At 36.5% G+C, this 24728-nt stretch overlaps 2 protein-coding genes across 3 annotated transcripts in view; one reads left to right on the top strand and one right to left on the bottom strand.

The window, feature by feature from the left end:
• The window catches only part of LOC145675478 (ubiquitin-conjugating enzyme E2-24 kDa-like), a 33183-nt gene extending 25788 nt beyond the window's left edge, over nucleotides 1-7395 (bottom strand). The window contains exon 1 of one of the 2 annotated variants that reach the window (XM_081745915.1): nucleotides 7242-7395. The gene's annotated coding sequence lies outside the window, so the exon portion shown is untranslated. Of the gene's footprint in view, nucleotides 1-7035; nucleotides 7190-7241 lie in introns of those variants that run through there. The other variant, XM_081745913.1, reaches the window with a different exon arrangement.
• A 7222-nt stretch (nucleotides 7396-14617) lies between these two features.
• Nucleotides 14618-15235, top strand: RpS27A (ribosomal protein S27A). The gene has a single exon (XM_081746578.1). The coding sequence runs from the start codon at nucleotides 14706-14708 to the stop codon at nucleotides 15174-15176; it is 471 nt and encodes a 156-aa protein (XP_081602704.1). The 5' UTR covers nucleotides 14618-14705; the 3' UTR covers nucleotides 15177-15235.
• The last annotated feature ends 9493 nt before the right edge of the window (nucleotides 15236-24728 follow it).

Here is a 24728-nt window from a genome sequence, read left to right as displayed (position 1 = left end):
ATGTAGGTTCCGGAACCTGCCAAAAAGACCAGATTGGTTGAGCAACGGTAATCTGCATATGACTACCAAATTCACTGAACCTCACAGTGTATGATTTCTTCTTGTGGAGTATCGTTAAGAACAGTGTTTACATTTCTTCACTTCTAGTTACACTACCAGAATCGGGAAGGCGCGTTACCAGCGCCATCGAGAACATCGCAGCAGACATCTTGAAAAAGTTAAGCAATAATGGGATTCACCGCCTGGATATCTGCCGTAACATGGGACTCACACGGAGTACATCCAGGTTAGAATAAAAATACAAACTTCCCTCTCCCCAATGACACTAAGATCAAGTATTGATGAAAATCAAACCTTAATTTGCAACCCTCCTGTAGTAACAAATCACACGAACTAGTATGTATTTATTAGTGATTTCACTATGGTTCAGGTACTACATGGAATGAAAAGTCCCGGGACTCGCTACTAGATAGCATCAGCAACCAAGTATCCGTACATTTTTAGCAAGTACTAACCTTCAAATATTCACGACATTTTGGTCATTTCTTTACGAATTGCACTCGTTTATATAGCGCTACTTGTGCTTTTGTGGAAACAATGGACCAAAAATAATGATATTCTGCACTGATTAAACATTGCTAATTATCAGAAAAAATGTCTAAACTTAAGAATACGTGGAACAGAGTTACGGAACATACGCTCCGTCCAAAACAACTTTGTCGATTATTCATTGAATTTAAATATGACTGTACAAGCATCAATGATGCTGCACATTCTAGACATCCAATTGCGGAATAAACTCCAGAAAAAAAAAAAAAAAAACCGCGTGTTATTTTTGGATGACCGCAAACTAAAAGTGAGAGATATTTTAAATGAACATTTGCATCTGAAAAAGCTTTGTGAGAGATCGAAGCCGCGTTTTCTCACAACCGACCAAAAACAGCAACGTACTGACGATTTAGGGAGTGGTTTGAAGCTATTTCAGTGTAATTCAAATTAGTTTTCGCACCGATTCGTAATGGATCAATCATAGAAACATCAGTCTAATAGGCAATCTACAGTGACTCAGAGTGAAAGACACCGTAGTAGTAAAAGACCAAGCAATCGGTTGGAAAGGTCTTGGTCTCTTGAGAAAAAGACGCAGATAAAAATGCTCTTACACCAAGACAATATACCGTTCACACATCCATGAAAGTAATGGCAAAATTGAATATAGTACGAATTGCCCCACCAGTCACGTATGCTCCAAATCTGGTCCTTAGCGAATATTATTTGTTTTTTTAACTTTAAAGATGAATTCAAGGGAAGAAATATGCATCAAATTACGATGTCGAATGCGAAACTGGGATTTGCATATTTTGGAGTCGTTCAAGCATCGTACAAGGTACTCATATGTTAAGAGGACAGCTGAAAAGAAAAAAGGAGGCTGGAGATTGGGAAGTTCTCACTACTAGTCCCGAGACTTTTCACTTAATGAAGTACCTTGTCGACAGTATACACTTAAACCACACTATACTATCAACTCTCCACAGCAAATAATGTACAAAGCCAACATGAATGAATTGTTATTGTGTGTACACAAGAGTATACCTTGAGTCCGTTCGGTCTTTGGTTTGACTGTACTACGTAATTACTAATGTAATAATTAAGATGTAATCCCACGGACCACGGTTTTCGAGTGCTGAAGTCCGAATCTTACCTTCGACAAGAAGGGTAATATCTATTTGTTACCTTGTTGAATATCTGACGAGAATGTCGCGACACTTAAAAGAGCGTTCTTAATTTGATGTTCATTGTCGCTGAAACGCCAGTTTTCCTACATATCCGCGCAGGACTTCTTTTCGAACCATCTGACTACTGATTATCGGGAGATGAACATGAGGGAGGACAACAATCCATCAGAGGAGTCATCGCTTGAGGACCGCCGAGAACGTCAGGCAAGTGCTGCGCAGATTACTCCTATCCTATATAAATATAACCAACCCTTTTTCTTTCCGGTTCACATCACAATCTGCTTCCAATTTAAATGTGCACTGTTTCATTTATAAAGCTACCCAGGTCCAGATCTCATTACAAGTTTCAGCTAGCAAAATCCCGGGACAGCTTGTCAGTTCTAAATCCCCAACGTCTTAAGTTTGGTTTTGGTAATCTGACGTACAGAAACTGACAACATCGATCTGCACACCATCATTTTGGGTTACGATTAGGGAAATAGGAGTTAAAATTTCTGTATTTGCAATACAGTGAAACACTGGTATGAATTTCAGCATTCTGAATATACTTATATTAAGTAAATGCAGATCACAATTTGATTTATCTCTGTATACCTAGAAAAAAAGAACTGCACTAAATTGTAATCATGTCTTGATATAATTAGGAATGAATTTTGGTACTGGTACCTTGTTTGGTTTTGGATGGTTGTAAGTTATATTCCAGGTCACTTCACAAAATCACCACAGACATAATTTCTATGGTATAACTATGCAAGTAGTATTTTTATTGAATATTTGCTCTTCGTTATCAAATTACAATAATGTGTGCAGTGAGCATATGTTATTTCTGTGGGAACAGTGTATGTAATATGCAGTATGTGCAGAAATATTTCAAGGTAACAGTGAGCACAAATAACAAAATCATATATATTTTGAACAATAAACTTAAAATTTCTTACGTTAAATATGCACACTCTATATACAAGTTCAAAGTGCAAATTTAACGTGAAAATTTGCATCCCTTCATGTTCGAAATAAATATTATCATTATAGCTTATATTGTGCTCTTTATATAATTTACGAATTAAACACACACACACACACACACATATATATATATATATATATATATATATATATATATATATATATATATATTGTAGAAGTTAACATATTATACAAAATAAATATTAATTTGTTACACATTCAGAAAACGATCTCCACTAAATTATGTTCACACGTACATACTACAGCCTACGTGGGTCTCGCAGGCCCGGAAAGTGCAAACTACGATAAGAAAAGGGTAGTGCTATTAAGGGTTAACTTGGACTAACAAAAGTCACAATGAATTAACTTGGACTAAATTAGTTCTTCTGTACTCTGCAGTATTTTGAAATTGTCTATATGTAATGCTGTATAACGGCTTCACTTCTGCAACTGTTTATCTTTTTGTCCTTCTGAAATGATTCGTGACAATTATATTAACAAGTAAGGAAGGTTCTAGAACACAGGTCCCCCCCCCATTTAGGTTAGTACCTAGGTTGATCCTTTCTGTACCAAAGTTTAATATTTAAATTAAATAGTATTGACGAGCGAGCGCCAGCGAATGAAGGCGGGTTAGAGTCCCGCAGGGCACGTTGTTTTCGGTCTTTATTACAGCTAAATGGGAAGGGGGACATGTGTTCTAGAACCTTGCCTAACAAGTACATAAAGATCAGTACAACTTATTTTTATCAGGAGTCCTTCGTAAGTGAGTCGGCAGATGTATCACATTTGTGGCCAATAGTTCCGGTTTCGAGTCCAAATGGAGGACAATTTCTCTCGAATGTGAGCCGAGAAGCAATTTGGATTCCGCTTTAAGCTTACTTGACCCCTTTTAGCATAACCCTGTTGTTGCGTAATAACACCAAGGCGAAACAAACTATTCCTGTCCATATGTGATATAAATACATAGAGCAAATTATTTAAACCAAAAAAAAAAAAAGTTTTTTCTTTTTGTTTTCTCAATAGAAACCATGGTTTTTGCCAACCCTGTCTCAAACACATACTAGTAAAATTGGGTGTTAACCAAAAACCCAGCAAGGCACCAACACCAAAATTCTTTCATTATATCAAGACACTGCATTGGTTATGATTACAAGTTGGTTTGGATTTTGGGTAACAAAAAGGTCCATTTTACGCATACTTTTAATTTTTCCCATTTCCAAGGCCACATATCCCTTAAACCATATGTACTAAACGCTAATGTTTTATCTGTTTCAAAGTACGTATGTAATGGTTTCTCTCTTTCAAATATCAATCTACTGACTGACTTCATACAACTTTATAGGTATCTAAATATGGCACACATTAAACGCGCACACACTTTTTAACCAACTTTGTTAATTTATTGTGAAAATTCTAAACCCTCAAGGGAATTTATGACCAACTGACTTTCATCTAGTCTAAAAATTTTGAAGGTTGTCCGAGCTTCCAGTTCAAAATGGGAGACGAGATTTGCTGCTAGTTGTTGCTGAGACAGGAGCCATTTTGAAAACGCCCTACTTCCACAAACAATACAGATCTGCCTATTCTTTACTGATAGTTTCAGGTGACATTCGTACAAAATTTGAAACAAACTCGAGACGGCGGAGTGAGAACTTTCTTCAAAATTGGTTCACTCGACATGGAATGACTCTATTGTAAGCTGAACAATTCATACTTTTCCCACTCTGAATTCCATTACCCACACCTTACGTCAAGTTAATGACACGGTTCATTCATTTATAGGTCAAATTAATATATTTTGGAATTTGATTTAAATCGACGATTCATAGTAACTACATTCCTAATCACGCCCTTGCTTTTCTGGTGAAATGCAGAACTAATTAAATAAGTCATCACTCACCAAAAGTGATCCAAAAGATAAAACGAAATATTTGTTTAACGTCCCACGATATGCCCTTTAGGCTAAGGGAAACGATGGTTAAAGCAAGTAACTGATGATGGTAGAATTCGTTGAATGACAAAATGGGAGGAAACGGAAGTACCCCGAGAAAACCTGTGGACATGACGTTGTCCACTTGCTTGACCTGGAATCGAACCAAGGACCCCATGCAGCAGAGGTAACACTGAGCCACCCCATTTCCTTGATTTAAAAAAAAAAAAAAAAAAAAAAAGATCACTTCTGTCAATTGGGTATCGATGACTGCCTAATAAAGAAAAGAAAAAAACAGTTACATTTCGAGTTTTGAACTATTTTTGAGGGATTAATTGAGACGTCTGGAAGCCTTAGCTATTGAAGAACGATGATTCTGCGACACGAGCGCTCATCTCTAGTATAAGAGGTCCCTGGTTCCGTCCGAGGGAAGGTTCTAAAACACAGGTCCCAAATATAATTTTGTAGCTAGGTTGGTTCCTTTTTCTACCAAAGTTTAAGTACAATGTTTAGCAGAAGGGTTCCAGCTATTTTTTCTTTAAAAAAAAAAATGTGAACTTCGGTTGTTTCTGTTCACATTAGTTTAGGTTGGATTACTTTCTGTAAGATTATATTAACATAATGTTCGAAAAAATGAGTCCGGCATAATTTTCGGAAAAAGTGATACAATTTCGTTTATTTCTATTAATATTGGGTTAGTTTAAGTAAGTTGAGATTTGGTTACCTTATATTAGGTCTAATCACCTGCATCTTCCATTTCTCCCGTAAACTTAATATTTTTTACGTACTTCTGGACCCGGTCTGCTAAACATTTACCAAGTTTAGTACTTAATTCAAATAGTATTGTTGAGCGAGCGTCAGCGAGTGAAGGCAGGTTAGAGCCCCGCAGACCACGTTGTTTTCTGTCTTAAGTACAGCTAAATGGGAAGGAGTACCTGTGACCTAGAACCTTGCCTACCGAAGTTTGTGGTGAACAATATCGAGTCCGTGGGGATGTCTCATTTTCTTGCATACTGTCAATCGACCATTAAAAGTTGCGTTTCATAATCGTACACTGTTATGAATCATGTACTACATTTCCTGCATCTCACTAACAATAATTTGCCAGTTCTTCAAAGTCACTGAATACTAAAGCACGAAGTTAGTAATAAGTCCACTCTCTTCATACTTTTGCTCTCTCGAATTATTTCGTATGCCCTGTGACTTATGAAAATCGAAATATTTACAAATAGCATTCAGCACTACCTAAAGAAGCCTCAACCTTGTGTTGTTTTAGGTTATACTTTTTTTTTTTTTTTGTTTTGTTTTTACCTATATTGTCAAAATAATTGGGAATTTTACATTTACCCTACATAAAGAGTATTTAAAAACATCTAAATCATTTCAACAGTGCCATAATCTTTATAACTTACTACAGAACATGAGCACTGTATTATACTTCATAACAATTCATTATTTTAATTTATATCATCTTATAATAGAAAAATTCATCCATGTGAAAAATCAATTGAAACAGGCTTAAAATGTCGCCAAGTTTTTTTCTTTTCTTCTGAACAGCACAATTATACAAGCCAAGGTCAACTAAAAGTAAGTAAACATTCTTACTCCAGTAAGACTCAATCTTCACATAAAATACAATAGATATTCTTGCAATGCGAAATATCCACACATAGCCTTTATAAACAATAATACTAATAATAAACGAACTACGTCGTACGATTGATCTGGTGGAAACACACCCCCGTACTCCCAACTCGCATCGCTTGAATGGAATTAAAAACCTATATAAGCAAATTTAATTACATAATACACCTTCCACTAAGTGTTGATTACTATAATGAATACACGTATAAACCTTCAATTTCCACGAGACCTCGATTTTTATTTAAGGAATCTCCATTTCAAGTTTTCAATGGACACCATGCATAAATAACCGCCATTTTGATCCATTTCCGAATACATTTATAAAACATTACACTGCGCTTTCAAATGGAAACAAAAATAATCATATTTGCAGCTTAATTAACGCATTAATTTTCGTCTAATTTCGATCGACTACAAGTACTTACGGCCTCAGGTCACGAACACCACAAACACACACACACTTATCTTTTTTATAAAAATGAATTTACTCGCGCTTTGTACCCTTAACTTCTTTATATATCCTTAATTTCAATATAATAAAACTTAGTTTTATTGTTGTTTTTACGTATAGATCCATAAAATTCAATTTTAGTTTGTTTACCGGTAAGCACCTTCTCTTTAAGCCTTATTAGGCTTATCACGTTCTTCACACAGAACACTGATTTGCTGTTAATAGCAAATACTTACCGCGCATTACATTGAAACCCGCGAAGCAATAAATAACAATAATATTTACTTTGTATGTAAATAGTAACAACTCACCTCCCTCCCTCGCCCGTCCCAATTTCACACAAATATTAAAAGTAAAAATATTAATAATACACCTTTCCCAAACACACCAAAACCGTGGTATGGTGTGTGGGGCTGTTACATTTAACTTCTTTAAATACTTAATCTTTCATTGTTTAAAAATACAATTTTTTTACAATTATTCATATGTAATACTTAATCTCTATACAAATTTTAACCTGTATTTCTATCATAAATGCAATTATCGCAGAAAATCTTCAAACTTATAACTTAATAAATTTCAAAAAGGGGGAACAGTGAACAAATTGAACAGCATAGCGAGAACACAAAGGCGTTCGTTGAATTTCGGGTTCACGATGTCTTACGAATTCGGCCATTGCATTCAATTTCCAGTGTTGCACTTCCTACGGGAAATTATTGGGAAATCATGACGAGTAACGATTATGTTTATTCCCACGGGTTTGTTACACGAATGTAGCCTTATTCCATACCAACCATCGGAAATATTGTGGTGCATAACCCAGAAAAAACATGAAAAAATCACTTATAAATGCTATATATTATCTCAATCCAATATGTAAGTTTTGCGTAAGGTTATGTTGACACAAAAAGCTACAAAATCAACCCCATGGATACCCATTTCGTACCAGCCTTTGCAAAAATTACTGAGAGTAACGGAACGTAAAAAGCAATAATCAAATATAACTGCTATGCCGGTGCGTTGACTCAAACCATTGCGGAATGTGGCTCATAGACTTGTAATATTTGAACTGATTTGTTCAGAACTGATCAAAACAAACAATTTGTATCACAAGATTTTAATAATGCACATGCCAAATTACAGGCTACAGCCAAGGTCCGTCGACTTTACTTCTACTGTTCCGCGCTTTTCGCTGTTTCTGCGTAGCCAATTTCTCCAGCTGTAGTGTGACGTCACCGCGATGAAGCAGGGACAACTATCATGTGCTAAGTCAATGTTCCGCCCTAGCGATTTGCAAAGAAAACAAATTTTAAAATGCGATAAAAATAAAGACTACATACAGATAAAATATGTACTCACTTTAGCATTGTTCAGCATTTGAAAATAATAGCTTTGCATTCACTATCTTAAGAGCATTCCTTCTCCGAAGTTCCCGTGTTTTTATATTCAAGAACCAAATTCTGAAGAATGTCCTAGCCTTGTCGTATAGTTTCAATATAGAAGAGTCTTTCTTATGATATCAAATTGTCGGCCAGTGACTTTTTTCTTTTTTTTTTTTTTTTTGGATTAACAGTTTTTTAATTAACTTTTTTGGTGAAAGTTTCGAAATAGAACTTCATACTTTTCTATTGCTTCCAACGAACCCACCACATAGCCTCATATTGCCACTATTCAACTTGGAAAGAATTGAAACTATCTTGAATCCTGAGACTTCAACTTTAGATATGATTTCGAAAAGTAACTTTTTACTCAGTCGTATCGAAATCATAATACACTGGCTGTTTCCAAACATCTATTAGGTCTCGAATCATTGCCACCTGGACATTATTGTATGGTCCCAAAATTAAATAAACCTCTTCGTTATAGCACACGCGCTCATTACTGTTCATTTAATCAAATATAAGCACTGAAAATTTCTTCGCACTCTTTAAGCAACACCCGTGCTCCGTCAAAATTTACAAAACTGGATATGAATACCAGAGGAAAACGGTAATTTTTGCATACAACGTCGAAAGTGTTGACTCGCTGGGTGCCGGGATTCGAACTTGTGACCGCAGATAATTGTATAAAAAATGAAATCTTTGTTTTTTACGTCCCACGATTATGTCGGCTAGGCTAAACGAGACGGTGATGATGAGCAATGAATGAAATGATGGAATGAAGAAACTGGGTGGAAACGGAGAACCGCGAGGAAACCCACGCACGCGGTGTTTGTCCACCACAAAATTCACTTGGTGGGAGCAGGGTTTGAAGCCGGGACTCCATGCACCAGAGGTGAACGCTATACCACTGAACCACCATGGCCCCCAAGATGATTGTGTAATTGATGACTGAGGTGCGTTGTGTTAATGCACAAATCATATCTTAATCAGTCCATCTTAATTTTTCTTGCCATTAATTAGCATATTTACTTGGCCAGGTATAAAACTTTTTCGTAATATATCGATCACCCGGTTATTAACCACTCTATTGAAATGATCACAATATTATATTTTAAAACTGGCCTTTGAAATTAATTCTTTATTACATTTGCTTTCCAATTCATTTATCTTGGTTTGTAAATTATTATTTTGTCTTTACATACTATCAGACTTCAGTTTTCATTTTTTCACGCAAAAAGAAAGACTCTTTCTCTAGTTATAACATAGACATAGTTGTTTGTTTGTTTGTTTGTTTTTGTGGTTTTGTTTGGACCACAATAATTATTTCATCTGACTGCACCCCAATGTCTGATTTGTGTTTTCTTTAAACACCTAGCTTCCGTACACTTATTTCTTTTATTATTTACATGAACATGGTTCTGTATGACACTGATAAGTTCAGTGAAGTGATAACATCTCATTTAAATTTTTCTTGGGTTTAGAAGCTCACATTTTAAATCACGTTCATAAGCTTCGGGACTAAATTATCGGAATAGGCGCTGGGGTTTTCAACTTTAAAGGTGTCTTTCCGACATTTCTTTTTGCCAAACTTTCCGCAGAGGATCCGAGGGAAATACATGATAAATAACTTCGAAACCCTTAGTATTTCTACTATGATTGCGACAAGTACTTTCCGTACAATTCGACTTGTTTATAGGCTAACATGAACAGTACAGTAATTAATTGTTCTCAATACAGGAAAAGAAGAATCACTCACTTCCCTGCAAAAATCAATCAAACAAGCAAGGGTGAATGACAAGGACCTTGGGTGAAAGCTGTCTCTGCTGTCGCCGTGACGTCACGATTTTACTGCATCTTCGGTTTTCAAAGAAGTGTAGTTATGACGAGACTTTAAAAGAGGAAAGGAACAGGAGGGTCGACGAACCTTGGGCTACAGAACTAGTATTATGAATGACCTTTAGCGGGGGCACCCAGAATTTTTTACTGGGAGGATTCCAAAGTTTAGGGGGTATAATACTACTGGATGCAACACAGGACCGGATTAACCCATCTGGAGCCTCGAGGCTATACAAAAATATGTGGCCCTTGCTGACTTCGTTAAAAACATTTCTGTGAAAGTTCAGCAGGAAAATTAAGGGAATATGTTTTATATTTTTTGTCATATATTATCTTATGATGATAATTGTATCTTGTATGATTCTTTTTAGACAGTCAGTTGAGATTTTGATCAGAGTAAGGGCCCTCGTCCATCTGGTGGCCCGGGGCTACAACCCTCCTAAGTCCTTCCTTTAATCCAGCTATGATGCAACGTCAAGGTAGTATTGAACCCATTTGTTCTACCCCGTAGAGACCTGCACGGGCCGAATTTTTCGGCCCGAGCCCAATCCGGCCCGAACGTACCTAGGCCCGGCCCAGCCCGGGCCCGAAAAGTTTCAGAGATTTTCGGCCCGAGCCCGACCCTGCCCGATAAGTTTTTTAAAATTCTTGGCCCAAGCCCGGCCCGGGCCCGATAAATTTAAAAAGTTTTTGGCCCGACCCCGGCCCGATATTTTTTTAAAAAAATTAGCTCGTGCCCCAATCTTTCTCAAAATTTAGTGCTAAATTTGACCTAACCCTCATAAACATTTTCTAAACTCTGGTTCACAACCTGACGCTCTTTCTTTCGTAGTTTTACAATAATAATGTGTCATCAAAATAAATAACATTTTCATGTTTTGTAGTAATAGAAAAGGGAAAATGCTACTGAAAGGAAGCAGAGGTGTCATTTTAGATCATTTCAGATTTGGCTTGGGGCAGGGGCGGATAGGTATCATTAGGGGGCGCGGGCACTTTTTCCCACAAGGCCACTAACCCCTCAATGTCACAAATCAAGTTGCGCAGTTTTCTTCTACAGTAAATCAATAGTACCGGTATTAACAATTAAAACCTTATCTTCTTTTATCAGCATATCATTCTCAATTATTCAAAGTATTATACAAATTTCAAGGAATACGTAGGAATATACTAGATCACAAAATTAGCAGATTTACTACTTTTTGATCTACAAGGTCTATCACCTTTTCATTCGAAACATTCTCTTAACAAGACCTTTTCAATAGACATCAAATAAATGTTTCCAAATGTTTCTGAGACATGGCACTCCTTAACCTATTTTTAATATATTTCAGTTTTGAAAAACTTCTTTCATATGTTATCTGGCTTACTTGCAAAGTCAACAGAAGTTTGTATGCTAGTAGCAAACCGTTCACGTTATAATTCTGCAAAATTAAAAAAGCAGCACGTTAGATAACTTTTGCAACACGTTTTGCCCTCGCATTCTTTCTGCAGAACTTCTTTCCAATCTTGAATCACTTGCGCTATCAGCATAATCAGTCGTTTTTTCTCGGTTGTACTCGTCAGCAAGACTGACTTTCAAGGATTCCCATTTGCTTGACAATTTCGATAGTTCTTCTTTCATAGTATCCATAGAAGCCTATTTACTGAATTTCTTCAGAAGGTGTGCAAGTTTATTGAAAGCCGTGTCTGGAAGTTCCGTTCTTTGTTGAAGTTTCCAGGATCCTAACACGACAAATCAACCCATAATGTATCTATCTTGCTTTTGAATCTTGAAGATATACTCGGAATTACCGTATCCAATATTGACATCCCATTAATCCGTCCACCGCATCCAAAGCATTGACTTCTCACTAATCATGCGCTCACAGAGAGGAAACAAAATGGCATATGTATATCTGTCAAGCGATCGGAACTCTGACTGACTATCGACCTTCAGTAACACAGGCACGTTGCATACACAGAGCACTCATAGCTCGTCCAGTGTCGAAGAGAAATGCAGATACTGAGCAGCTTGTTTTGTGTGATTGTTGTATGACTTTAAAGTAGGACTGTCAGTTACCGCATCAGGTCCCTGCATATACCAGGCACTTGGGAAGAACGCCGTGAACGAACGTACCACTAGGCGTTGGTTCCAGAAATTCCGTTCGGGAGATATGAGCCATGCAATGGACGACCACAAGTGTTGGATGATGAGGCCAGAAAGCAGCCATGGAGGAGGATAGTGATTTAACATGCGATGAACTTGCAGAAAGGTTCCATGTCTCCACTGAAACAGTAAGATCGCACCTGCATGGGATAGGGAAGTCACACAACAAAGTGGGTACCCCACACATTATCGGCAGCCAACAAGGAAAAACGAGTGACTTCCTGTTTGACCTTGCTCACTCGGCACCTGAACACACCCATCTTTGATCGCTTGCTCACTGATGACGAAAACTGAGTCATCTATGACACTCTCAAGAGTACCAGACATTGGTTGTCACCACGTGACCCTGTTCTTCATATTCGCTGGAACTTGCGTCAACAGATTACTACCTGTTTCATTTCTTCGACAACCACCTTGGTGGAAAATCCATCGCAAATTAGGTAGACCTGCGGAATGCACTTTAGGACTTCTTTGCATCCATGGCCGCGAAGTTTTATCACCAGTTTATTGTGCGTTGCAGGAACATTGACAAAAGGCATTGGATGCTCATGGGAATTACTTCGAAACCTAAAAGTTCGTACGACCACTGTTTTGCTCTTTTTTTTTTTTTTTATTACTGCTCTAGATTGGCAAATACTTTGGTTACCTTGTTACACATGGTCGGTTGAACAGTTTTTCAGACAGTACACCAGGCCCGTAATCAGTTTAAAATCTAGGGGGTAGGAGGCCATGTTTAAGGGAAGATAAGTAGGCCTTACTCAAAAGTAGAAGCAGCATTATATCGCAAGAAAGTAGAAGCAAAGTCGGAAGAAAAACTTTACAGAACACGGTATCACATATTGTTATGAACGAAAAGGCACAACAACATGCAGCAGAAAACCCCATTCATGAAATACATGAATAGGAAGGAACTTACGGGCCACCCTATAGAAACAATGAAGGCCTGGTTCATTGTCTATTCTCTGGTATCAAAAAATTAAGATACCTGGAATAATTATACAACCTAACCCTAATTTCAAATGCAAAATAATATAACAAGTTATGCTTACACTGAGACGTCGGAAGTGTTTGTGTTTATGGTCGGAATGGGGAAAGCTGATTATATTTTCAGAAAATCGGAAATTCAACCGGTTTTGTATGTATGCGACTCATTTAAAAATAATATGTTCCTTGGTTTCCACTGCACCGATTTTCTGTATTTAAAGGTTGTCCCGTTCAGTTCAAAAATTTCTTTTATATGCTGCTTCCAGGGGACGCTTGAGAAGGGGCGCGCACCGGGCACCACCCGGTAGCACGGTGGCCCTATCCGCCCCTACTTGGGAGAAGGGGAAGGCCCCCTCCAATATAAGATTTTCATTGGTTTTACTAGTATATTAGTAGACAGGTGAGTAAAGTATATTGTTTCTCAAACTCAGGGAGGGGAAATTGCCCTCTGCTTCCTAAACAACACCCCTGAAAGGAGATCGTGACTTCTTTTTCGAAAGTACGGGAGCACATTAAACGGTTAGATATCTTTCTCAATCTTCCAGACCACAATTACTTCGATTTTTATTTAATAATAATAATAATAATAATAATAATAATAATAATAATAATAATAATAATAATAATAATAATAATAATAATAATAATAATAATAATAATAATCTCCTGGAATGTATGCTACATATTAATCTTTAGAGGGCTTTGAGTTTGTGTAATCTGAATTCCAACAAGACAAAAATCATATAAAAGCAAGCTAATCTTTTTGACCCCCTGCGAAATTTTCTACGGACGCCTCTGGTTGCATATGACCCTATTTTTAACTATATTCAATATATTTTCTGCATATTCAGATTACGTAACAGTGTTCTTTGATACAAGTAACAAATGCTGCAGCAGTAGGATGTATTTGGCAGTTTTATTTTCTACCACAGGAAAAATGTAAAACATTTCAACGGTAAATAATTTATTTACTTTATTTTCAACACAATATATATTGCAGTGAGCTATGACTGAATTTTAGAGTGTAATTATAGTCAAATATTTTAAATAAAGTTATTAACAAAATACCAAAAATAAATTACATTTTAGTACTACTCCAAGGACTAAGGAGTAGACCTTTTATACTTATATATTGAAAAAAAATATTAGGCTATAAAATACGAAAATTTGCGGTATTATTTCACTTTAATTTTAGGTCCAAATAGCTGTGAAATGCTATTTTAAAGCGTTAAAAAAAAATCCCGGGGAACTCCTCATTAATTCCCGGGGGGGCCTTTTGCTTGGGGGTATTACCCCTAGTGTGTGGGGTGTCAACATTCAGTCTTGGACACATACTATTTGGCTCTTACGCTAGTGCTACCAATATTTCTAATTACTTTTAAGTGGTTTCTGACATTGGCTTTAAAAATACTTTTTTAAAAAATGTGGTGAAATGAAAATAAAAGGGAATTTAGTGAGCACATGTTGAATAAAGGGGAAATTCTACACGTGTATCACGACGTTGCAGTTTTGACCTGGCAACATAGCATTTACCCATAACCACTTCCTCTTCTTATCGTTCATCCATGGTGGAAACCACGTTGTGAGTTGTTACGTGTGGTGTTGATGTTTGTGGACTGATTTGTGCTAGAAAATGCAGATTTTCGTAAAGACACTAACTGGAAAAACTATAACGTTGGAAGTAGAACCTTCCGACACTATCGAAAATGTAAAAGCAAAAATTCAAGATAAGGAGGGTATCCCACCTGACCAGCAGCGACTCATCTTTGCTGGCAAGCAGTTGGAAGATGGCCGTACCCTCTCTGATTACAATATACAGAAGGAATCCACGCTTCATTTGGTATTAAGACTGCGTGGTGGTGCTAAGAAGCGAAAGAAGAAGAACTACACCACTCCCAAAAAGATCAAGCATAAGAAGAAGAAGGTCAAGTTGGCAGTTTTGAAGTACTACAAGGTGGATGAAAACGGCAAGATTCATCGTCTCCGACGTGAGTGCCCTTCGGAACAGTGTGGTGCCGGAGTGTTTATGGCTGCGATGGAGGATAGGCATTACTGTGGAAAATGTGGCTACACTCTAGTGTTCAATAAGCCTGATGAAAAGTAAGGTGTTAAATACGAGTTGTAATGTAAATTGAATTCAAGTAAAGATATGTAAAAATTGGAGCATATGTTTTAAATTCAAGCAATACAAATTCACCTCATTATTAGGTAATGTATGTTAAGAATATGGAGAACATATGCGTGTTTAATTTGCATGCAACGTATTTCAAGTTATTGCTAGTTAGAACGTATGTCGTAGAAGAAATTATAGGTTCATAGTTTTTAGAAAAGTGTACAAGGTCGTTACCGGAATGTGTGAATTTCACTTCAAACCTTTAGTTACGTAGATGGACTAATTTCTTTGACATTGAGTGCAACTGAAGTGGGGATAAACTAGGGTTTGCGGACTATTACACTTTTACTTGTTGTCACTAGCTGGAGAGGATAGTGATTCGCCCTTTGAAAAGGTATGTAAATTCAACGAAACATCCATCTGCTTAAAATCGCGGCCTTTCTGACGCAAAGTATGTCCAACATGTTCAGTTTTGAAAACATCACAACTGTTGCTTACTTTTCTCAAGAAAGAAGTTGCATTTCTCGGTGCAGATTCACTTTAGGAGTGCTTTACCGTTTTTCAAATGAATATTCCTCCTGATTTACGGTATAAAAACCAACGTGTAAAGTCTGTGCTAGGTGCCCACTAAAAAGCACGAATGCTGTCTGTCAGGGCGAAGCTGGACGGTCCACACTGGAGCGCGTTCCTAGGGAGTGTGTGTTGTCGACAGTGAGTGTACGCGTAAAACAACGATATATAAGGCATTAGGTTAGGTGGTTTCATAATATAGTTTATTGCAGTTACATTCACCAGCACTGTACTGTTCACATTTAAACTTCTGTTTATTTTTAAGGCCTTCCTTCATTTACCATACTTTCTGCTGTCTCTCTGCACAAAGCGTATTAACTCTTGTCTCTCATGATGTTTAGCGATTAGCGTACGTGCTTTTCGCATGGGAGACTCGAATTTCATTCCCAACGGAAGCTCATGTGGTTTGGAACACTTATTAAGCCGTGGATCCACGTCTCATATAGCATTGCTGCTGAAAGATATATTAAACTGAAAATCTTTATCCTGTCCGTAAGTTAAAACAGAACGAAATGTCACATGAAATTGTAATCTCTTCAATACGTGAGACTTAATTACGTCATTACACAGCTTGATTTCAGCATTCCTGGGTAAACTGTACAATACACGCCTCAGCTGCGCATCGGTAAATAGGACCGCTTTTAAAAAGTATAGTACGGTCCTTAGAGTGGAGCAAGATAAGTAATACGTGGGATAGGTACGGGTTAGCTTAAGCTAGGGAAGTTTTGATCCATTTTCATAGAATAGTAGAGTGTAATTTCTCGTTTGAGTATACCAGCTGGGGCGGGCATTGTAAAGTTAACCCAGTGCTCCATTAAAATAAAAAAAATCTAAGAGGTCCCAGCTTTTAATATTTCAAAGTAACTTTTTATTTAGTAAGCATTTTACAAAAGATAGGAGTTATCATTTTTTCATTTAAATTTCACATTTTATATATATTTATGGAACTCTCCGCCACTGAACCAAAAAGCTCAAAGGATTGTCTTTTTTTTTATTATTATTTTTTATTTTTATATATATATATATATATATATATATATATATATATATATATATATATATATAAAGTTTGAGTGTGTTAAGAAGACGTAACGCTTGACTAAGGGCCTTATGGTCACGGTGCTTCAATATTTGTTTTGGGTTAAATTTACTCTAATGCGACAAATAATGCATGTTGTTATCGTGCGAAACATTCAAGAACATGTGCTAGGTAGGCAGTACAAGCTAGTATTGCATTTGGTGCACGTTAAGCTAGGGAGAAGCGCGTGAGAGGCCGTTAGGACCGGACACATTAGCAAAGGTGGGTATGCACAAAGTATTTCTTTCAACACTTGCTAATCCGACTGTATGATCGCATGGTTAAGTATATTACCGTTGTTCGTGTGTTGCAAGAGTTGAACTGGGAGCATACTTCGTTAATTCCCCATATATGATTTAGGAATTTGTAAAAGTATTGATGGAACTATGTGTTGAGACGTGATTTTGCTTCTGTTGAAATTTCTATCCCGTTCATATGTGATGTGAATCTATATTACAACTGATGAGTGAATTCTCGGAATGTTCTAGAATGCTGGTCCGCACACATGGGTAAAGGTGGATTACTAGCCAGGATGGTTCCTTTCTTTATCGAAGCTCAATACTCTATTCATATAGTAATACCGAGCGAGCGATAGTGAATGCAGGCCAGTTAGTAGCCAGGTTGATTATATCTTTTATTACGACTCAATGACGTTGCGGTCCAATGTTTTAGAACCCTGCCGTGAATTCCGAGGTCAGTTTCCAGTAAGATTAGATGAAATTAAATATTTTTCGGACAGCTTAAACCAAGAGGCACAGTTTATTATATAGAGAATACATTAAATATTGTGACTTTTGAATGTGGCGCAACCACCTACTACATGACTTCGCTGGTAGTGACTATATGATACATACTGTATAACTAGGAGGTAAATAGACCTTACTGCAGACAGTTTCATTGCCGTTTGGCAATTCTCTCGATCTGTACAATGCGCGGTTAAGACTATTTTTAATGTGAGGATTATATATACTTATTTCTCTTGTAATGGCTCCACAGAAAGAACCAAAAAAAAAAAATCCTTTTACATGTTAGCAACTTTTATCAACACAGTATAGCCATTCGGAAAGTTGCTAAGAGCAACAAAGTGGAAAAGTGAATAAAATTTCTCATTTTAGTTTTCTCGAAACTAGGATTATGAAATTCTTAATATTCAGTATAGTATACCGTCTTAAAATAAATGTGACTGGTACAAGCTAAGGTCTAATTATCTTCTAGTCAGTCACCTACCACCACACGGTGAACAAACAAGACTTTGGAGCTTGTGCCCATATAATACAAGGTGCACGCAGGGATGATTTTTTAAGTATTCACTTTCTTGCGGGACAAGGGACAGTTGCTTTAATGTGTTATTACTATTTTCATTATTTCCCACAAAGTTAACGAGGGAGCTGTTTCCTGATGGAATATTTGTTAAAAATAACTTTAAAAAAAAAAAAGGAAACAATGATTATGGTATAATTAGTGGAAGGCGGATATGGAGAACTCTGAGAAAATCCACGGTCACGTTCACCACTCATGTGGCTGAGGGTCGAAGCAGGGACGCCTCGCACCAGAAGTGAGCGCTCTACCACTGAGGACAGTGTTCTTCTCAGGAACTGGGGCAATGGCTTAATGGTAGAGCGCTCATCTCAGGTCTGAGAGTTCCTGTTCGATCCCAGGCCATGAGTGTAATAGACAATTCCTCCAAATTTACATTCCATTGGTTCCTTTCATTAATCATGGTTCCTTTGTCTACGCTTCGAATCTTAACCATAGATCTACGTTAAGATTCTCGATGAGACGGATATTTTGGAATCATATCATCATCTTGTAATTATTCATGCCATGTAGTCATAAGTCTTGCAGTATTCTAGTAAACAACATACTAGTACTTATTCTAGTACAATGGAAACAGATTGCTGTGGGAACTCCCGTTGTCAGCAGCGGTTTTCTTCTCAAAACTTATACTGTTATATTAATCACATTTTCTGGTGCTAATGGTGATGGTTATTATTATTTCCACAGGAAATCGGGGTTCGATTTCCGGTGCGAACCCGTGTGGTTCGTACCCCCGTTAAGGAACTGGCCCGTATATCCTCACTGCTGAAAGGGATATTAAAACTCAGGCCAGTCATTTTGAGAGCTCTTATTAGCATCGACGAATTATAATTGGACATTGTTATGCATCAGTTGACCAACCGCCAAAACACGGTTCTGAGATATTGAAGGAAATAAAAACATGTTGCCATTACGATCCGGTACTTGGCGCTTGGTCGAATGGCTTTTCCTGAACGTATAAATAAGTAGTTTTATATATATATATATATATATATTGTTTCTTACTCATTGTCGAAAATCGTAAGATAGCGCTTGGTCAATTGATGTAAAACACCGTGAAATTAAGATTCTTAAGATACAGATATCAGCCATTCAGACAATTCTCTCTGTGCTACCGGTAAAGTTATAAAAACACGATCAGAGCAACGAGATACGATTAATACAACAGTAGATGTTTGAGAAGAGAATATCGCTGTTAAGTGGAGAATCCATCGAAAATTCCGGCAGTTATGTTAATAAATCGTAGTTAGTATCAATAATTGTTTGCGAGAACTCATACTAGTAATTCTGCTGGTTGTACGAGATACTGTTGGCATTGTGTAAGGCTGTTATTGACGTACATCAGAATTCTGTCGAGAGAAAAGTTTAGAGGTGGTTTACCCAAATAGATGGGCTAATCACTGAGACAATAGGATCAATTTCTATCAGTTATACTGAAGAATTACCTTGAAAGCTCATTGGAGAAACGAATTCATAATTACAGGATGAAGATTCCAGTTTCACTTTTATATCTCTTTAATAGCGAATTCAGAAATTTATTTTCAAAAAGGTACATTTCCAATTTTATTCGAAATTCACAGTTTGTGAATCTTTGGGGTGAGCTCTGTCGGATTATGCAAACGGGAAAGTTTTCGATATAAATCACAATGTAGTTGGTAGTTTCTATCAAAAGGGGATACACGCCTCGTTCATTGACTTCTGCTGTGAAAGTAGTGAGAGGCCAGAGATTCAGGAACCGTTAAAAGTAAATTACAAAGAGAAGTGAAATAGTTCCATTTTGAAAATAACTTCTTCAGTTAACGTTGATTGATTGAGTAGCACAGTTTTGATAGTTTTCTTTGCTGGATAACTCAAGTGCTCTGACCCTTAACTATCTGCAAGAAGCGATTCTTCTGAGTGGGCATTCGAATTTGAGAAGTGGAATTTTCTGACTGCATCTAGTGTCTATGGAAATAAGGCAGTAGTCACTTAGGTCACTGCCTCTGTGGTCACTTAGGTAAGTATTTACATCGAAAGGTAAGTATGTAAACAAACCAAAACTTCAATATTCGTAAATATGAAATGGGAGTTTAACCTTAAACTTCTTAAAGGCTAAAGGGGACTGATAGATGCAAGTGAATGATAGAAAAATGGGAAAGTTCCCTTACAATAGTAAAAAGTTCAACGCCTTCTTATAGGGTTTCCACTGGTTTGGCGAGCACGAATTCCCTGACTTTTCTAGGTATGATTTACAAATTTCCAGGTCTCTGTATATAATGAATGAAAAAAAAAAAAAAATGACCGGGATGTTCCTCATCGCTACACATGTACAGTTTGTATATGTATAGGTAGAGAAGTTTTGCAAAACAAATTAATTTTATAAAATAACCCCTACCAAATAGCTGGGAAAGGCTAAAAAGAAAAAATGGTTCTGCAAAGTAAAAGTCCGTACTTAAAATTCAATAACTTTTTCCGCTTCAGTGCCAACTTTGTCCTAATAACAATCAAATCACAGACGTTTCAGGGGTAAATTTTCGCCTTCGTCAGTGTGTATTTATTTTTAATAATCTTAGCTTAGTGGGAGAACTAAATTTTTGATAAATCTCTGATTGTGGATTACTAAGACCTTGCTTTTGATTAGCACAGTACTAACCTCATGTGTTCCGACAGTAATGAAAAGTACCTACTTTTGAATTCTCATCAATATTTCAGGTGTAAATACCGAATGTCAATTCTCGGAATGTTAAAAAAGCCCTTGAGGTTAAGGGAGACTATGATTAAAGTAAGTGAATGATGAAGTGGGAGGAAACGGGAGTACATCGAGATAACCCACAAACTTGCCCGGAGATGGAACCAGGAACCCCACGCACCAGATGTAAGCGTTCTATCACTGAGCCACCGTGCCCTCTTAAGCAAGATGATGTACAGTAATTTCTCACATTCCTGCTTTATATGTAACATTTCAGTAGTGTACAGTATATATAAAATGTGAATAACAATAATAATGTGTGAATTTAGCGTATAGCATACATCCCGATGAAAGATGTTCAGTATTTACGCTTGAAATATTGACTAAGTTTTAGATATTGCTCATCACAATTGCTGGAACACAAGCTTATTCCCTGTTCAGAGTAAGTTCTAAACTCCGATAAACAAAATATTTGTATCCTTCCGCTTGTCGCAAATACGATTGGCTAGTGATGTATCACTCCCCACGAGGAGGATTAAATTATACACGTTAATTTCGATAATACTGTCTCGTGTTATCCAGATACAGCAGCAGCAGAAAAGAAAGAAAAAACACTGGAAAGATTAAAAAAAAAGTATATTTGAATTTCGCAGGTAAACAATTGTTCCTTAGTGAGTAAAGGTTTACCTTGTTAATGTTTCACCACAACATTCGCGGAATCGGAATACATGCCATCCATCTTGCAGACTTTAAAAGCAGAACACGCATTCATAGTTGAATCAGCGCCATAATTACTGCGCATGCTTAGTGTTTATTTCTATTGTTTCGTTAACTACACTCGATTGCAGTATTATTAGTTAATCCGGATTATATTTTTTGTCATTTATAATAATGTAGCAGTTTTATATGGAGCTTCATAGTAAAAGTAATAATCAAATCACATGAACTATTTTGTGGAGGAGGCCAACAGCAAATCAGCGAGATTTAGTTTTACGTGGCTTTGTTTATCGCAGTTTAGAGCTTACACCGAACAGGGTATAATATTGCGTTAATTTATAACCTGTATTGTCTTTCCATTACCTGTAATGGATAACATTCATAAGTTCTAAACGGCATAAGACTTAAATTTTAGGTCTTGTACCTTTTTCATTCACTTGCCTAGTTCTGAAATTCGCCACCACCACCTGAGATTGCGACGATGTAGTAACTGGTTGGCAATAATGTTACGAACGTAGGTAATTCCAACGGTAACAGCTATATTTGTACTACTGAAATTATCATCAGTATCTGTTCTGCAGTTATACATGAATTACATAATATAACGTATTTTATTGCAAGAATTCATTGTATAATTGGTTAAGAAATTCGTTTCTTTCAAATGGAGATACGAGAATCCCATGACAAATTCCTGAAAGAGAATTAAATAAAAATGTTTAAAAAGCATATTTTACCAGACTTTTCTGAAACCAGGCAAACATTCAGAGTTGCTACATATACTCTGTGGAGTGTATATTTTATTAAGAGTAGGACAAAAGCCCACTAGATGTTTCACAAGTGAACATTAAATACCGACTGCATACATTAAGAACAGTAAATTTAAAATTGAACAAAGAACATTTATTATGCGATACAGTTGGTATGTTTCACAGTGTGTTTTGATAGACTTGATATGTATAAACAAGAAAAAATCAACAAATACCGCTAAATTACTAATGTAATATGCAACACAATACGTTTGCAGAAACCAATACGTAGTCATTTAGGGGCGTAGCCTGCAAACTTTTCTAGATGAGCAGGTTTTTTTTTTTTTTTTTTTTCTCCAAAGCAAACCAAAAGTGTATTTCCAAATTACGAAAGCTTCAATAAGACAAATATATGCATATTACACACGTACATAAATACATATATTATTATTACATTTCCAATTTGTTACTGTATCTCGCAAAGCACTGATGCTGGTAAAATGAAACTTGACGTAAACTTTAAATAACTGAAAATTATTTACACAACACAAAAGAGAAATAACAAAAGGGCACTTTCTTTAATATTCGAATTCCCCATTACTTACTTAGAAAATATTTATAAGGAGGGATTTGCTTAAGCTGGATGCGTGAAACTCGGTATTTGTACTTTTAACTAGAAGTAATAAAATATATGTTTCAGTGTCTTGAAAATTCACTTCTAAGAGGGAAGGAGAGTCAATTTCTATAATATTAAAATTTCCCACTTATGAGATTTGGGCAGAAAACTCTTCCTTCAGGTCTCGGTTCATCCGGTTCAGCAAATGAGAGTACAAAGTGGATGATTAATTAGGTTCTTTTAATTATTTTAACATGTTGACGGAGTTTATTTTTTATTTTTTAAAAAGTGTTTTCTTTCACATTCTATTATAAGCATTCTTAATTTGGTGTAATTATTACACATGTTTAATAAACATACAGACTAACCCCCCATTTGGGGGGGAGGGGTTTGTTTTCGGTGTTAAGTAATCATTTGCCGTCCGTGACATAAGCTTTGATTTTAACTTGACGTACAATCAAGGCTCAGGTCTCAAAAATGTAGCATGTCTGAAATATACTACTATTATTACTACTAATAATAGTTCAACAGTAACAGCTATGTTAGTAATACTAAAACTATTATTAATAAGGGCAACGAGTAAGGAGTAGTTAACTACGAGTATGACAACTATAGAAAGACTTGAATACAATAAATATATATGTAAAAATAATTTATTTCAAAGAAAGCACACTTTATGACGTATATAACTAAATCACAATATTATGTTACTAATGCGAGATAAATGGTGTGAAAAAAAAAATTGAAAGATCTGGGAATCAGATTTGATAGGCAGTTAAAATTTTGTCACCACACAAATGCTATCATGCAAAGAGCAAGAAAGGACAACAGGCTTTATTTAGTTATTTTTATATTTCAGAACGAGAGAACATGTATTTATACAAATTACTTGTAAGAACTAAGCTAGGACCTGGTTCTGTAATATGAAACAGTATGTCTGAAACTTTGACTAACAAATTGTGATAGTATTCTTGGCACGGACGCGATGGTAGCGCCACAAGATATTTTTTAGGTCTAGTGCCGTTTAGAACTTGTGCCGAGTCCCGCCTGTAATTAGAGGTGAATAAACGTCAACGTATTACACACACACACACACACATATATATATATATAGGGTGGTCCTTATTTTACAACGTAATCTTTTTTCGGGACACCCCTTCATTTGGTGCCATTTGTCGAAATACTATCCTGTGCAAAATTTCAATCCAATCGAATGAGGATAAATAGTGCCGCATAGAGCCTAAAGGTTTTGATCATTTATTGGAAGCTTTTGAATTATTCAATAGATGGCAGCACCTATAAAGATAAAATAACAAGTACTTGCAAGCGACATTTTCAAACTTTCCTGTGATTTTCAAGAAAAAATAATAATTGAAAGTGAATCAGGCTTTTACTTCAGTGAAAATGTATCACCGAAGAGTAAACTCTTCTAGGCTTTTGCCATTCATCTGGCATGATGATGATAAGCTCCTGGGAAACATTATGATATTGTTCTGGGTGGAACTTCTCCGAGAAAATAACAAGTTCAAGGCAGTCTTATGTGGGTAAGTTATTCTAGATATTCTGTATAGCAATCTGAAGAACGTAATTCGCAGTGTCGTGTAGTTTGTCTTGTATACCGGGCTTGAATTTAGTTTTGTCAATGGGTGATATCAATAAAAATAAGTAACTACTCGTGAGAAGTCCTGCTTAAGAATCGGAGTAACTACATCTGGAGTAATCTCCTCCCGTATCAATAAAACAAGCCACTACTCAGGTCTAGACTGCTCCAACTTTATGAACGTTCACTCGCGTTTTCTCTGCGCGTAGCAGTGAGTCGTATCAATAAAAG

This window comes from Thermobia domestica, chromosome 18 (assembly GCF_964235325.1).
Source record: "Thermobia domestica chromosome 18, izTheDome1.hap1.1, whole genome shotgun sequence".
NCBI classification, from domain to species: Eukaryota; Metazoa; Arthropoda; class Insecta; order Zygentoma; family Lepismatidae; genus Thermobia; species Thermobia domestica.
This window is presented reverse-complemented; position numbering and strand designations above follow the sequence as displayed.